Raw genomic sequence first — 14,360 nt, forward strand, 5'->3', positions numbered from 1 at the left:
TTGTATGATTTAAATAACAAACTACTCTCTCAAATTCCAATTACATTCAAATACATTCCAAATTTATGTTACAAGAAATGAAAAACTATCCTCTTGTTAACTACAGAAAATAAAATAATTTAGGACTCAACATGCCTTGTATTTCACTGCCATATCAAGCGTATTCAGTTAACAAACAAACAAACAAACAAACAAAAATCGATGCAAGAGGGCTAATATACTTTGGATGCCATTTAGGTTGTAACTTCAGATCCATAAACTAGGTTTAAAAACTACCAAGTTCACATGAAAGGATCAGGCTCGTCATTACAAATAAGTTCATTTTATTTCATGGAGGAAAAGGAAAAATTTAAAGATTTGCATGTATTTGTCAGCTTATTTATGGCTATCCAGTAGTTTGCTATCTGCAAATCTTACAACAAAAAAAATAAAGAGGAAATACGAGAGGAAATCTATCTGAAGTAAAATATTCACATGAATAGATCAGTTTATTTAACATTTTTTTTGCTGCAATTGGGAGAAGCATCATCCACAAACTCTAAATGTGAATTTTTTACTCTATGACATAAACTGGTCCTTTAGTTCCAAGAAATTTTTGCTACTTCAGTACTTTTATCAATTCTTTTTTTCCTAAATCTTCAGAATTTTTCTCTTCAGCTTATTGAAATCTGTTAAACTAATAGCTTTAACAGCTTCACATGATTTTTTTTCTTTCTGAGAAGCAGAGTTTAAGAGTTTTAACAAGCAAAAGGACATTTAGCTGACTTCTCTTTCCCTCGTGCATAACAGAAAATAGCTGCGTGTCTAAACGCAGTGTTAATGGCAATACCTCTAGAAGTTGTTATTATTCTCAGCAACAAGGTGGAACAACGTGCAGAAAATTATGAAATGGCTTTGCTATCAGCTTTCCTCATTGAGGACAGAGCAAACTACAGCAATGGATTTTTTAACATTCACTTTTTGGATAACTGCGATTAATTTTTTTTTTAAAAAAAAACAACAAGGTCCTCTGACTCTTTACTAAATTAATGCTGAAAAACCTTAACTTCAGTTTTTTGTCGTCCTTTAAGATGTGTACTCAGTTAAAATTTATTACTTCATTTGATTTTTAAAATTAAAGAACATGAAAGTACTTAAGAGAAATTGTTTTTCAATAGCTGCATTCTAGAGGGCTGCTGCTTTAAAAAGCATGAGAATCTGAAGTTTTATTGCAACTAGCATTTTCATTTACCTTGGCTTTTTTCTTCCTAAATAAAAAAAAAAATTAAACTATTTTATTGTTGTATAGGCTAAACCAGACCATCTCCTACCTTCTCTCAGCAGTTTTTACCATTTGACTTGGACTCTTCAGTCAACAGAAAGGGATTAAGAGAAAATATAGAGGACTTCACAGACAAAAATACAAGTTCTATAACACAAAAGCATACTATACCTGCAACAGGGATCATTTTAATACAAACTGGAATTTCCCACTGTTCCTTGTAGTTTAGCCCATGATTATTCAGTAAAGCATATAATGATCGATTACTTAGAACAACGTGAGGACAGTATTTCAAAGCAAGTTTTTCTGCGTTTGAATCTGTACTAATATCCTAAACCAGAAAAAAAAAAAGATACGATTTTTTTAAAGGTTTTTAAGAAAAAGACATTTATAGCCTGCCATATATAAGTTTAAATTCATAAAAGAAAACACGAATTAAAAAGCCCCAAACTTACAAATGCCCAAATACCATCATTCTGCCAGGGTTCAGAATCAAAGGAAAAGGTATAAAGTACCTAAGTTTTTTGGCTGCATCTAGCTTGCAGCGTATTTGATTTTTCAGTTCATTCCTACTAATTTGAATTACTAGGCTGAATAGGAATATGGAGAATAGAAGAATATGAGACTGCATTACAGTGCGAGCAAGACTAGGAGAATCACTCACACATACTACAGATCATCTTACAGATTAATAGTAATATTAAGAAGAGGCCTAACACTGAAGTGGAGTTAAAACTGAACAGTTCTTTAAATATACATTATCTATCACGAATCTTAAATATAAAAACATGAAAAATACAAATTCAGAATTTAAATAAGTGTATTTAAAATGATGTTTACAGTTTCCATGAGCAGAGGAGGTTGGACAGGGACTAAGAAGAAAATGGAAGTCCAGGAGCACTTGGGACCATGACAGAAAATCAAGAAGGGTGAGTGCAAGTGAAAAGGGGGGGGGGGGAAATCTAGCTGTATTTTTTATTTTACCAATCTCAGACAACCTCAGTAATATTCTCTGCTTATAGCTTTATCACCTCTCGCGATATATCATGCTCCTCTTACACCTCTGCTACCTTCTTAAGCGACAACCTCTCCAATCACTGCCTCTCTGTTGAAGGTTTGGTTTCTGATGAACAAACTCCTTAAATTAGCAGACAACAAACAAGCTCTACATAATGAGAAAAGTAATTGATATGATCTTCTCTGTGGAAGAACACAGACAGCAACATTGGATATTTGGCAGTAAAATGGATCGTAATTAAAAATTATTCAAGTCAGAAATGGAGTCTATGCTGTTCAGCAAGAAAATTTGATATTCTGATTTTTGAAGAAGGCTGTATGATTATTATTCATGACATAATAACAGAAGTAATACAAAAAAATAAAACAACTCCCCCCCCCAAAACACACACATTCTTCTCTACAACATATGACATAATAATGACACAAGAAAAGGTTACTCACACTGTGCATAATAGAAGCCTTTTCTTCCGGACTTATAATAGATGCAACAGTTTTATAATCTACAGGTAGCTGAACAGGCATGGTAGGGAATTGTGTTTCAGCACGTCTTGCTGTACCCTTGAACAAAATAAAGCCGTACCAGAAAACACCTTGAAGCTGAATCATACTGACCAAAAAATTCCACTTTTTATAATGAAAAATATGAAGAACTAGGCAGATACATTACAAAGTTGATGTTATAATTAAAAAAAAGTTAATGTAATACTTTTTGTTGTAAACATGTAACTAACAGATTTATAGTCCTTTGCCAAATACTTTAACTTTGCAAACAATTTTCAGTATACATTGTAACCCCTGACCGAAGCTTGCACTGAATAATGCACATAAAAGAAGAGTTCTGCATAATACAATTCATATGTAATTCTTATTGGAAAGTAATCCCAAAACAAAAAGTATATGTAAGGTATTACCATTACAAGAAGATTTTTTTCCAGCCTAAAGGTCAACTGTGTGTTAAATTTTCCTCCCATGATACTTATGATTTCCTGGAGTGTGTAGAATTCAGGATACTTTTGCACATGTCCAATACACGCATGTAATAATTTCTAATGTAAAAAGAAAGAAAAAGATTATGCGTTGCTATCTTCCATAATAATTTCATTTAAAAAACCCCCCTGCAATTGCAATAGTTACATTTGCATATACTTTCTGTAAAAAATACTGACCTATTTTCTAGATTACTGCTAACGTGTTCAACTTTTCAAATTTCGAGTAGAATTTAAATTCAAGACTTAAGAGATACCAATGCAGTAAGACTCTATAATAATCATATAATCACTTGCATCAGAACTGAAATGTATTCTAAATTCTCCTCAATCACTTACACGCAAGGTTCACAAAGGATACACATAGGCTCAGACCACTCAAAAAAGACTGTTCAGTACAGTTTGAATCTAATTGTGCTGAACTGGTTAACTGTTACCTTTTCAACTTGCTTACTTAGCCAGGCTTTTAGATGGTGTACTATTCCTTTATGTTACTACTTGATTTATACAAGTCCAGCTAAAAGCTGTAAAAGGTAAAGATTTAAGACTGAAGTTTGCTCTCACTAGATCCTGAGCTAAATTCTACTGATATCTGAACTGAGCACTCAAGTATTTCGTTTTTATTTAGTAGTTATGATGAGTTGTTTCTGCAAGTACTGTTTAAAAATGAAATGGAAGCAATACTGAGATGTAATTCAAAGAATTCTAAGAACTTAACTATAAGCAAGACTTAAAGACTGGAGACATATTTTCTAACCAGAAGACAAGATCATTGCCTTAGAAAAACAGATGCACAATGTGAGATATAAAATAATGAAGCCAATTTCCCTATTTTTTTAAAACAAAAATGTAGGATTCTTTTTATCACGTGTGATAACGTAACAATGTTTGTGTCTAACTGTTTTAATGGGAGAGTAAATTTATCTTGTGCTTTAAAAGGTATATAATAAAATGTTATGGTGAAATTAAAGCAATCTTTCTGATTTTAACTAAAGCCCCTATTCTCTAATATTTGTAATTTTTAGCAAAAAAATATTTAACTAGACCACTTCAGGTAACGTAAGACACTATTAGAAAACATCTACATTAATTATATACTAAACAAATATTTTAATTATACGTTTTTGTTCTCTGATAACAGAAACTTAAATTCCAACTTAAATCTAAAATTGTTTTAGTAGGCCCTCCTCTAAAACAAAGACAGAAATATAACTCTAGCCATTCATATTCTTGGTGTTACAAATGAGATATGGCAGACTTTTTTTTTTTCTTTAATAACTGACTGTTCAAGAAGTACCATTGTAAGTGAGAAGACCTCGGAATTAAGATAAGGTTGTCCTCAATTTGCCTCACATAAGTAAAAAATTAAACCCAGCGATGTAAAAGTCTAATGAACCTGTATTCTGGAATTCTTTTCCCAAAATATGTTAATCCAAACTGTTGGAATGATGTAGCGTTTCATTCGCTGTTGATTTTAGAGTCAGCAAACTGGATATTTAAAGAAAGCATGAACTTGCAGATTATTCTGATTAAGGCCTAACTAACCTCTGACAAAAAGTGATGTATTAACATATTAGTTTAGTGGAAAGCTTAGTATTATTCTGAATATATATGCCCCAGAAGCTTACCAACGTAAATTTATGCTTAAAATGCAAATTCTTCCCTGCCAAATGTAATCAGTGCTGTCACATCCTTTATTGCTGGCTAACGAAACTTTTGTACAGTATTGCATTCAATGACCTCACTTATATCTTACTAGCTACACCTAAGCTGCAGGACCCGCCAGGCTGGACAGCGTATGAGGTAAGGAGACTCCTCACATTTCATTCCAAGACAGAATCAGCAAAAGTTCTGTCAACATCAGCTCCTACAAGCAGTGTACGTGCATCTTTCAATACGTTTGTTTAAAAGGGAAAGAATTAAACACAGTGTTGCCATTCACCTCAGTATAGAGTTGTGCATCTTCAGAGATGGTATCATAGTCTTGGGTGCAGCTTTTTGCAGCATTTTGAGCAAATTTCATAAATTCTGCAATTTCAGCATTTACTAACTCTTTCATTTGCTGTAGGGGAGAAAGAAAAAGAAAAAAACAGTTTTTAAGACACAATTTTGCTTGTATCCCCTACACTGGGTAGGTAAACAGCAAAATTTCCAGAGTAACAGGACAGGAAATGGTATGAGGAAGGGCACAGATCCTATTTGCTGCTCAGTTTGGTAAATCTTTGAATGCATCCAGAGTTTCACGGAATTCAACACAGAATTTCATAAGATTAGGTTTACTTCCTTTTAAAAAAAAATCTTTCGATTATGCACTGGTGGTTTAAACAAAAGAACTGTTACAAGACATTGTTGGAGCAAGTTGACATGACAGAGTGACAAAGGCATTGAGTTCTGATTTCATAAGCAATGACACCGTTAGTAAAAACAATGCAATAGGTACTGATTTCCTGCTGCTAAAGAATTAACATTAGCGAGGAGGCATGGGATATGTAACGCAGTGGCTCAAAAACATTTGCTAATTAACTACCATATACAGGAGTCAACTAAAATGATGCAGCCAACCAACATGAAACATAGTCTTTCACTATTCAAATAATCTTGCTGAGACTGAGCAGCAAGCGTGAGCTTGGGCCTTTCTGCTCCAACGAGCTGTGATGTGGCAAGCGTAGAAGGTCAACATGCAGGTCTCCTCACCTGCTAACGAGGAAAGTTCCCATTACAGGATGATGTCAAAGATCACAAAAAAATTTATTCATCTTTTTACATAAGACTGCTACATGCCATTATGAAAGGCTACAATCACAGTATTGCTTTAGGGTAAATTTTTAAACTTTCTTCTCTAATTCATTTTTAAATCAGCCATTATAGAGCTACAGTTACTGCAAGATACTACCGCTTAAAAAACAAAACAAAAGAACAACCTCCCACTTTTAAATAATAAATAACAAAACACACTTTCTATCTATATTAAAAATTCTATCCTGAACGCTTAAAACATTTATCATCATTCATAAGAACATAGGTCAAAAGGAAAACAGGGCAAACTGAATTTTAAAACAATTTTTGCTACGTTGCCATTACTCTTTGCAACAACAACAACAAAAATGCATAATTCTTTTCTGTGATGTTTGTGTGTACATACACGCACGCAAACACACTTACCATATATGTGAACATTTCTCTTTGACTTGCTGCATTAACTTGAAAATGGTTTGGTTTTTTAGAGTACTTAGTCATCAGATATAAATATGTTTTTTGCTCCTTCTCACTCAAACAAGAAGTAAATGGATAGGGGAGTCTAGGTTCCGGAAAAGGCTGATCATCAGCCGTAGTTTTAGCCTTCACCTCAACTGGACCTGCAGCCTGCACGTTACAACTCTGTTTGTCTTCCGAAGCATTTGCCAAGACCTCTATGTTTTTATTTGCCTGTCTGAAAGAAAATATACAAAAAGAACTTAATACTTCGCACATAAGGATGAGTATTTATCAGAATAACAGCACTCATGCAAGCTCTTAAACTTCACATCCAGCAAAATGCACTGTAAGGGAAATAGTATTTTTCTAACCCCTACCCTATATCATAGGAATTTCATATTCTGAAACTTTACCTAGACAATGACACTAACCCTGTGTGCCAACAGCAGGTTTGCCACTGATTTCAAAGGGGGAGGGAGAGAAGGGCTGCACTTAATCAGAAAACTTTTTTTTAAAAAAAAAAAAAAAAAAAACAAAGATAGCATACACAGTAGTCTGCACACTGAATACTGAGGCAACAAGCCAAACATGAAACTCAAATTCTTTGCTCTGGAACACCCTCCTTATTAACCACTGATGGTTCGTATTCAGAAGCAATTTGTACTTAAAAAGGTCTAACGTACAAAATGAAGTTATGAGAGTAAACAATAACCCCTGAACTAGAAAGCCTTTATTTCACTGTAAAAGAAGTAAATTAAAATTGCTAAATTCTTACAATATAAGTTTCAGTTTTCAGTGAAGATTTTCCCTAAGAATAGAGTACACAACTCAGAGTTTCATTTTCAACTCTAAATCACACAAAAATAACAGTAGGCAAGGTAGTAGCCCTAAAAACAACAGAGAAGTAACATCATAACGCTGATTCTTAAAACTCCAGGATATGAAGGCCAGCTTAGGTCTTCTCTATATAAAATAACTGTCCTTAAAAGGGAAAATACTTAAGTTTAACAAAATGACCAGTAACTGCTGATTCTGGAAAAAAAATTTATTTTTAAGATACAATTTCAGCAATAGAAAACATCTCAAGTGTTATTCAAACCCAACAGTATCACGTCCACAGCTCTTAATAATACTTCACAGCTGTCTCTCCAAATATGAGAATATGTCCATCCTTGTGGCACAAACTGGCAAATTTAATTAAGCTGCAGCAGCGACAAGATGCTGACTCAGATATGCCAATGTAGGCACGTCAAGGAATTCTAGCAGCTTAAATTGGCTATATTCAGCACAGAATGAAATGGCAGCACATCAAGATCATTCCAGTATGCAGTGCTGTCACAACCTTCATCAGGGTGCAAACCAAAATAATCTGACAGAGCTTTTCCGTCCATATTTACAGCATTATCCTTTATTTAAGCTGACAGCTTAAATTTTTCTCCTTCATTTTATCAGCAACCTGCCTTCACAGCTGCTACGGTGAGAAAACATTCACTTTAGTAAATATTTATCAGAAATCCCAACATACAAATCAATAAACTTCTTGTAGCTTTTATTTTCTTATTTGCCCCAATAGGTTCCATTTCTCTTCCTCTGATTACGGCCAGTTAACCTAGTTCCCGTATTTTCTAACTTACTGTAGTTGCAACCCTACTTCTGACGATAAATCTGCTTTTATCGTACACAACTGAACACCCTGGAAATCCTGATGTGTGTATCTAAAGGAAGAATCCTGCAGGAACATCAGTCATCCCGTAGCAAGCCATGAGGATGTGTGCGCCTCTGCCAGTACAGGCAAAGTTATTCTGATAGAGATGGGCCAGGAAAACCACTTTAAGCCTTTTTTCTAGCTAAAGATGTGGGATACGCAGTCATGTGATGTGGACATCTCTTCCCCTAAAAACCACATTCTCAGTGTTAGCTCAGAAAACCAGAGCAATTCCCCATTTGGAGCTGATTGCTTCTGCGCACACTGAGCTCCCCCACTCAGAACACAGTCGCTACCTCGGTCTCCATCCCTATTCTTCAATCCCGTGAACGCCAGTCCACTAGCAGCAGCTCGTTAGTTGTACCTCCCTACTAGCTTACCAATACTCCAGTTTTTGCCATCCGGTAGCATGAGAACAATACTTATTCACTATGTCAAACAAATAATATAATATTACAAATATATCTATTCTATTTTATAGACATTAAGTAAAGAAGATCTCAGAAATGTGTTATCAATAGTATCTGTACCAAAACCATTTTTGTCTACAGCATTTCATTTCCTACTCTTCAGGTAATAATCTGTACAGTTTACTCAGTAGTCAGGGAGCTAGTAAGGTCTCCACTGTAGCTAACACACGGAGTTGGGTCTGTAAAAATAGTGTCAGCAGCTTCCCAAAGGTATGAGTGAAGAGAACTTCGATGTAGAGAGTATTGGCAGACTTCCACAAAGCCAGGTTAGACAGAGAGAGACAGCAAGACGTAGATTTCTGGGAAGAACTAGGTCTAGGTCGTGGGTTACAGGAACTTTAACATGGCTGGCTAAGAGCGTTTGTCAAACTTGTTCCCTCTTTGGTATGCAAGAAGAAAGAAAGAAAAAAAATCCACCCCCAAACCCAACCTCACACAGAAGACCAGCAGCCCCAACCCACTCTCCTGAGGTCTCACACGTGTGGGGCACAGTCCAGTATGCAGACCTCATCTGTAACCAGCCTGTGCCCTGGGTAACTGGAAATTTTCCTTTCATAAACTGACAGGAAACCAAACCCAAAACAAGCAAGAGTGTGCATCAAAAGCACAATGAAAAACAGCACAAAGTCGTAACGTAACAGCATATACCTGTTTGACAACGTCCATAGCTCAGAGAGGCTTGGAGCCAGTGAGTATTTTTCATAAGTTTCTCTTGAGAAAAATACCTCAGTACCATTTTTTGGTAAAACGTCCCTAGTAAGAAAAACAAAACAAGAACATTGCAATACACAATGAGTTAAAGGTCAAATTTTGATCCTGAGAAACACAAAACAGAACTATATACAAAAATCTGGAGACTATCTACAGTGTTTACACATTCCCTCCTACACATGCTACATAGATATTGTCCAATCTCTTACTGGTCTTCAATGTTAGAATAAAATCTCTTATTGGTCTTCAATACTAAAATAAACATGTTTTTCACAGTCCAAAAGGAAAGACCTCATTAACAGACGGGTATAAAATCTAGATGCAGCTAGAGAAAACTGATGGGAGTTACACACTTTCAGAAGGCGCAGCTCAATCGAAACTAAACATCGGGCTGAATTTACTGGAATTTTGAGGAAAAAAAATCCCTCTTTTTAGTTTTTCAGAAAAGATGCTGTCGTTCATGTAATCCTAAGGACTTCCTGCCCTCTAAACTACTTAAAAAAAAAAAAAGAGAGAGAGAGAAAAAAAAGGCAAAACAAAAGCCTGTGATACAGCCCCTTCCTCTGATAAGGATTATACAATGAAACCGAAGTATCTTGCAAGGCACGAGGAAAGACTTATTCCTGTCTTTCTCACAAATTAACTGACACACAACTCACCTCTCTGGACTGAGAAATGAGTTACCGCCTGCGGGACGTTTGCTGCCCGCTTATTTTAGCCGCCCGCCGCCCCTCAGCGCCGGCCGCGCCCCCTCGCGCCCAACGGCCCAAGATGGCGCCCCCTCCCCGCCGCCCGGGCGGCCGCCGCCCCCTCCTTCACGCGCTCTCGCCGGCGCATGCGCGCCCCAGCGCGCGGCGGGGCGGAGCGCGAAGCGCGGGCAGCTGCGCGCGCCCCGGCGGCTTTGGGGAGCGAGGCGGCGGCGCACGCGCACTCACCAGCTCAGCAGCGGTGCTCTGGCCGCCATCCTGGCCGCCGCTCTGGCCCTCGGGGAAACGCAGCCGCCGGCTCCCCGCCGCTGCTGCCCGGCCAGGCTGCTCTCCCGGTAATGGCCAATCAGCGCAGCGTGGCTGGTCAGGTGTTGCGGGCGCGGCCAATGAGAGCACGGCCTCGAGCTGCCGCGGAGACGGCTGCGGGCGGCCATGTTGGGGCGGCGCCCGGCGCAGGGGAGGGCGGGGCCGGGGCCGGGGCCGCGCTGCCGCCCGCCTCGGCGCGGCTCTGCAGGGCTGCCAGCCGCGGCCCGCCGGCCCCGCGGCCCTTCCGCGTGCCCTTGCCCGGCGGGTGGGGGCGCAGAGGCGGAGCTCTGCTCGCGGCGCCGCCGGGCCGGGCCGCCCCGCCGCGCCCCGGTGCCCCGGAGAGCTCTGGCGTCCGTGCTGGGCAGCTGCGGTGCGCGCAGCGCCCAGCGCTCTCCCGGCGCCTGCCGCGGGACAGCGCTGACGCGTGCCGCCGCTCCCAGAAACAAGCCGTGCTGCGCACGAAAGAAGATGAAGACGGATTTTTTCCATTAGAAGCTGAAGTTTTATTACAGGATAACAGTACATAAAGCACATCTAAAATCGATGTGTTCAATGCACTTAATAAAGGTAATGTAATATTAAAGGTACAGTTTCTAAGTACAATATAACAACATTCATATTAGAATGAAAATTGGAGTATTTAAAAGACAACATTAAATCTCTTATTTTTACAGTTGTATTTACAAAATGAATCAAAATACTTTTTTCGGGACTGAATAAAATAACAAACTTGAATATAAGCAGGCTATCGCAAGAGTGACTAGGAAAGAAGATCCATGAAAGTGAAAAGTTAAGTGATTGGGTAAAGATCATTAGCAAAGGTTTAGTACAATACCACTGTAGTATCCTCTTGATGGCTTGCATTTTATTGTGGCTAGAAAAGGAATTTATACATACTGTACACATAACAGACAGCACGTATTTACATGTACAGTATTTCATTTAAAGTTGCGCGTATTTACAGAAATCTGAGTATATCACTCAACGAGGTTTTTGAAGTTTATGTGCTTAATCCTCAAACCGACATATATTCGTAATCAGCATTTATTCTGGTCTCTTTACGTCGAACATTTAGTCAACAGGGAGAATATGTTAACTAAATGGTTTTGCATAAATATATCAAACTACTAAACTTAGAACAATAGGTAGAACGTGTTCCTAATGTATAAGTTAATACGTACAAATTTAACAGTGACTTTTTTTTTGAAAATATCAAAAAAAGTGGCTTAAATCAACAGGGGAAAATAAAATTGTCATGGCTTATATTTAAATAAGATTGTAGCTTCAAGAGGCTTTTATAGTTATCCTGATAGTGTTTGCAATTAAACATTCTACTTATGAAAATATACCCATGGTGCAGTAAAGTTTGTATTTATTTTAGGACAACAGTATGTTTGCTGTTTAAAAAAAATTATTTATATATATATATATTCCTTGGATTGAGGGTATAAAAGCAGTGCATGGAAGCCAAGAACCATGGCTTTAAAATTCACTACCTTCTATTATCAAAAAGTGCAGTAAACAGAAACATTGTATTTAATAAATTGCTCAAAAATCTTTGCTAAAGATCTTATAAATTCAGTAATATTACAGAAAAATTCTAATAAATATTTAAAAGGTTAATTACCTCCTTAGTTAGATATTTGATATCCATCAGTTTTTAAGAATTAAAATGAAAACAGTATCTAGAACAAAAGGAGAGAGGGGATAGGAATACTTTGAAGGTACATGACTATGTAAATTAAGGTATACATGAAAAATAAAAACAAAACCCCCAGACCTGACAAAATGTTGCAAATTCCACTTCTTAATTAACTTCAGTTGCTAATGGCTGTCCTTAGATATGTATGCATGGTTTATAAAGCATATCCAAGGGCTGGATTTAGCCATCGATTTAGCATGGAAGATTTACAGAAAATTCCTATTTACAGTAACTGAAGTTAAGTGTGTAGGCATGGCCTAGTAACATCCGCAGTTCGAGTGTGTACAGATCCTATTTAAAGTGAAGAGGGAGGAAGGCACCCAGCCGGGTAACATCTATAAATATCAGATGCAACAACAGCATAGAGCGCTCCCAACCAGCCAAACACAACCTCCCTTTCAGACAGACAGCACAATGTAAATACTTTATACCGGTAGATTAGACGCTTTTCTTTTTTTCTGATACAATGCAGACTGACCGTTTTAGTAACCAAAGGATAACAATCTGGACAGAACATATTTAATAATGTTAATAATCAATAAATTTCATAATGTAGAAAAATCTACATTTGATATCAAGTATCTGTACTGGTGAAGTAATTTTCTCCTTATTAAATACACTATAGAATAATTTATATAATGACACTATGCATTTAAAGAGAAAACCATGTCCCAAATCTTGTACTCTGATACAGGTACCTGTTGGGCATATGTAGGTGTGTATATATATATATATACACAAATATATATATATTTATATATAGTTATACTCAGTGAAATTAACAAGACCCAAAGGTGGTATTGTCTAGGAATAAAAGGGGTTTGTTTGCTTTTGTTCACAAAAGTAACTTATCTAGCACCACACATCAGAAAAACACAAAAATAGCACACTCTAGTTCTAAACAGCTATGTCTAAAATAGATTATATAGTAAAACAGATATTATACAGCATAATGTGGTATTTGATAAACAGATAAATATTTGCACTGTGTAGGCTGTTTATAGGATAACTTTTATCTATACAGAATGAAAGCAAAAAGCTAACTGTATAGAGGTGAGCAGAACAACATTAAATATTATGACTCCAAAGCAGAGACAAAGTTAGAGTTGAAAGAATAGAGCAAGATAAAATGTTTACAGGCCATTACAAGTCCTTAAATTAGTAGTAAAATAAGGAATCAGTTGCTCAAGTTTAAGAAAGCAGTAAACAAGAGATTGCATTTACATGCAGATGTCTAAAACTTGTATTTCTTTTAAATCTATGCACAAAAAGTCATTTGTTTTTATTGCTTGACATTCAGTTATGGCTAGAGTATTTTCAACCTTTTTTGTACTTTGGAAACAAGAATATTGTTAAAGGTGCCATAAAAATGGACAACATTGAAAACAGTTTGCAAATAAACCACCTAACACTGCAGTTCTTTATACATTTTAAAAAGCCTTGTCTGGGGTTTGTCATATGTTAAATATATTTAAACTGGGAAAATACATTGTAGCTTGAAGCCTCCCATTGGCCCAAACATCCAATACAAAAACACATCTCCAGAAAAGGAGCAGGCAGACAATACAGTTACATATAAAGAAGCAGCCAGTTAATGTCCTAATATTTCAAATATTCACCACTGTTCCATAACTTGTTTCTAAATCAATGTAGAAATGAGGAACATTTTGGATCTAGAAAGGTGTACAGTACGTATGCCTTTTTGTGAAATAAAATTCACTGTATTGCTTATGAATTCTCTGCATTAGATACGACAGCGTTACAGATTGCAAGTTCTTGTAAAGTTTACGCCTCTACGCTAAGACTTTATGGGGGTAATTTAGGGTAGCGTTTCTCAAACTGAAAGTCACAACCCTCCGGAGTTTTGAGAGGGCGTTTGGCTCGGCCGATCAGCCAAGCGCTGCGTGGGGAACGCGCCGCTCGCTTGCGGGACACAGCGCCGCTGCCGCGGGGGCTCGCTGCCGGAGCCTGGCGGCAGCTCAGCGCCTGCAGCTGCGGAGGGCGGCCGGTACTGCGAGCTGGTTCTCGCTCCCTGCCCCAGCGAAACTAAGCTAATGCCAGCACAGAGAGCCCTGCGAAGAACCACAGCCCAGGAGAAAGGTGCTTTCAGAAAGCTTGAGAAACACTGACTTACAGGGAAACAAATACACAAAGGACATAGGAACACTGGAAACATGCAGGTGTTAACAAAAAAGTGTGTTGTCACAGGTCGGGTTAAACAGCTTGACTGTGAAATCAGGCTCCAAGAAGTGATCAGATTATGAGGGAAGACACGCAAGTGAGTATTACGGCAAAAA

At 37.5% G+C, this 14,360-nt stretch overlaps 1 protein-coding gene across 3 annotated transcripts in view; it reads right to left on the reverse strand.

Moving 5' to 3' along the window:
- The window catches only part of ICE2 (interactor of little elongation complex ELL subunit 2), a 29,801-nt gene extending 19,422 nt beyond the window's left edge, over positions 1-10,379 (reverse strand). For all 3 annotated transcript variants that reach the window (XM_062584219.1, XM_062584218.1, XM_062584220.1), the window contains exons 1-7: positions 10,284-10,379; positions 9,286-9,390; positions 6,430-6,697; positions 5,210-5,329; positions 3,193-3,327; positions 2,723-2,839; positions 1,433-1,592 (exon numbers count right to left, since the gene is read on the reverse strand). In XM_062584219.1, the coding sequence (XP_062440203.1) occupies positions 1,433-1,592; positions 2,723-2,839; positions 3,193-3,327; positions 5,210-5,329; positions 6,430-6,697; positions 9,286-9,390; positions 10,284-10,312 (934 nt within the window). In that variant the 5' untranslated portion in view covers positions 10,313-10,379. The remainder of the gene's footprint in view (positions 1-1,432; positions 1,593-2,722; positions 2,840-3,192; positions 3,328-5,209; positions 5,330-6,429; positions 6,698-9,285; positions 9,391-10,283) is intronic.
- Positions 10,380-14,360: the final 3,981 nt, after the last annotated feature.

Source organism: Rhea pennata, chromosome 10 (genome assembly GCF_028389875.1).
Source record: "Rhea pennata isolate bPtePen1 chromosome 10, bPtePen1.pri, whole genome shotgun sequence".
Classification (NCBI taxonomy): domain Eukaryota; kingdom Metazoa; phylum Chordata; class Aves; order Rheiformes; family Rheidae; genus Rhea; species Rhea pennata.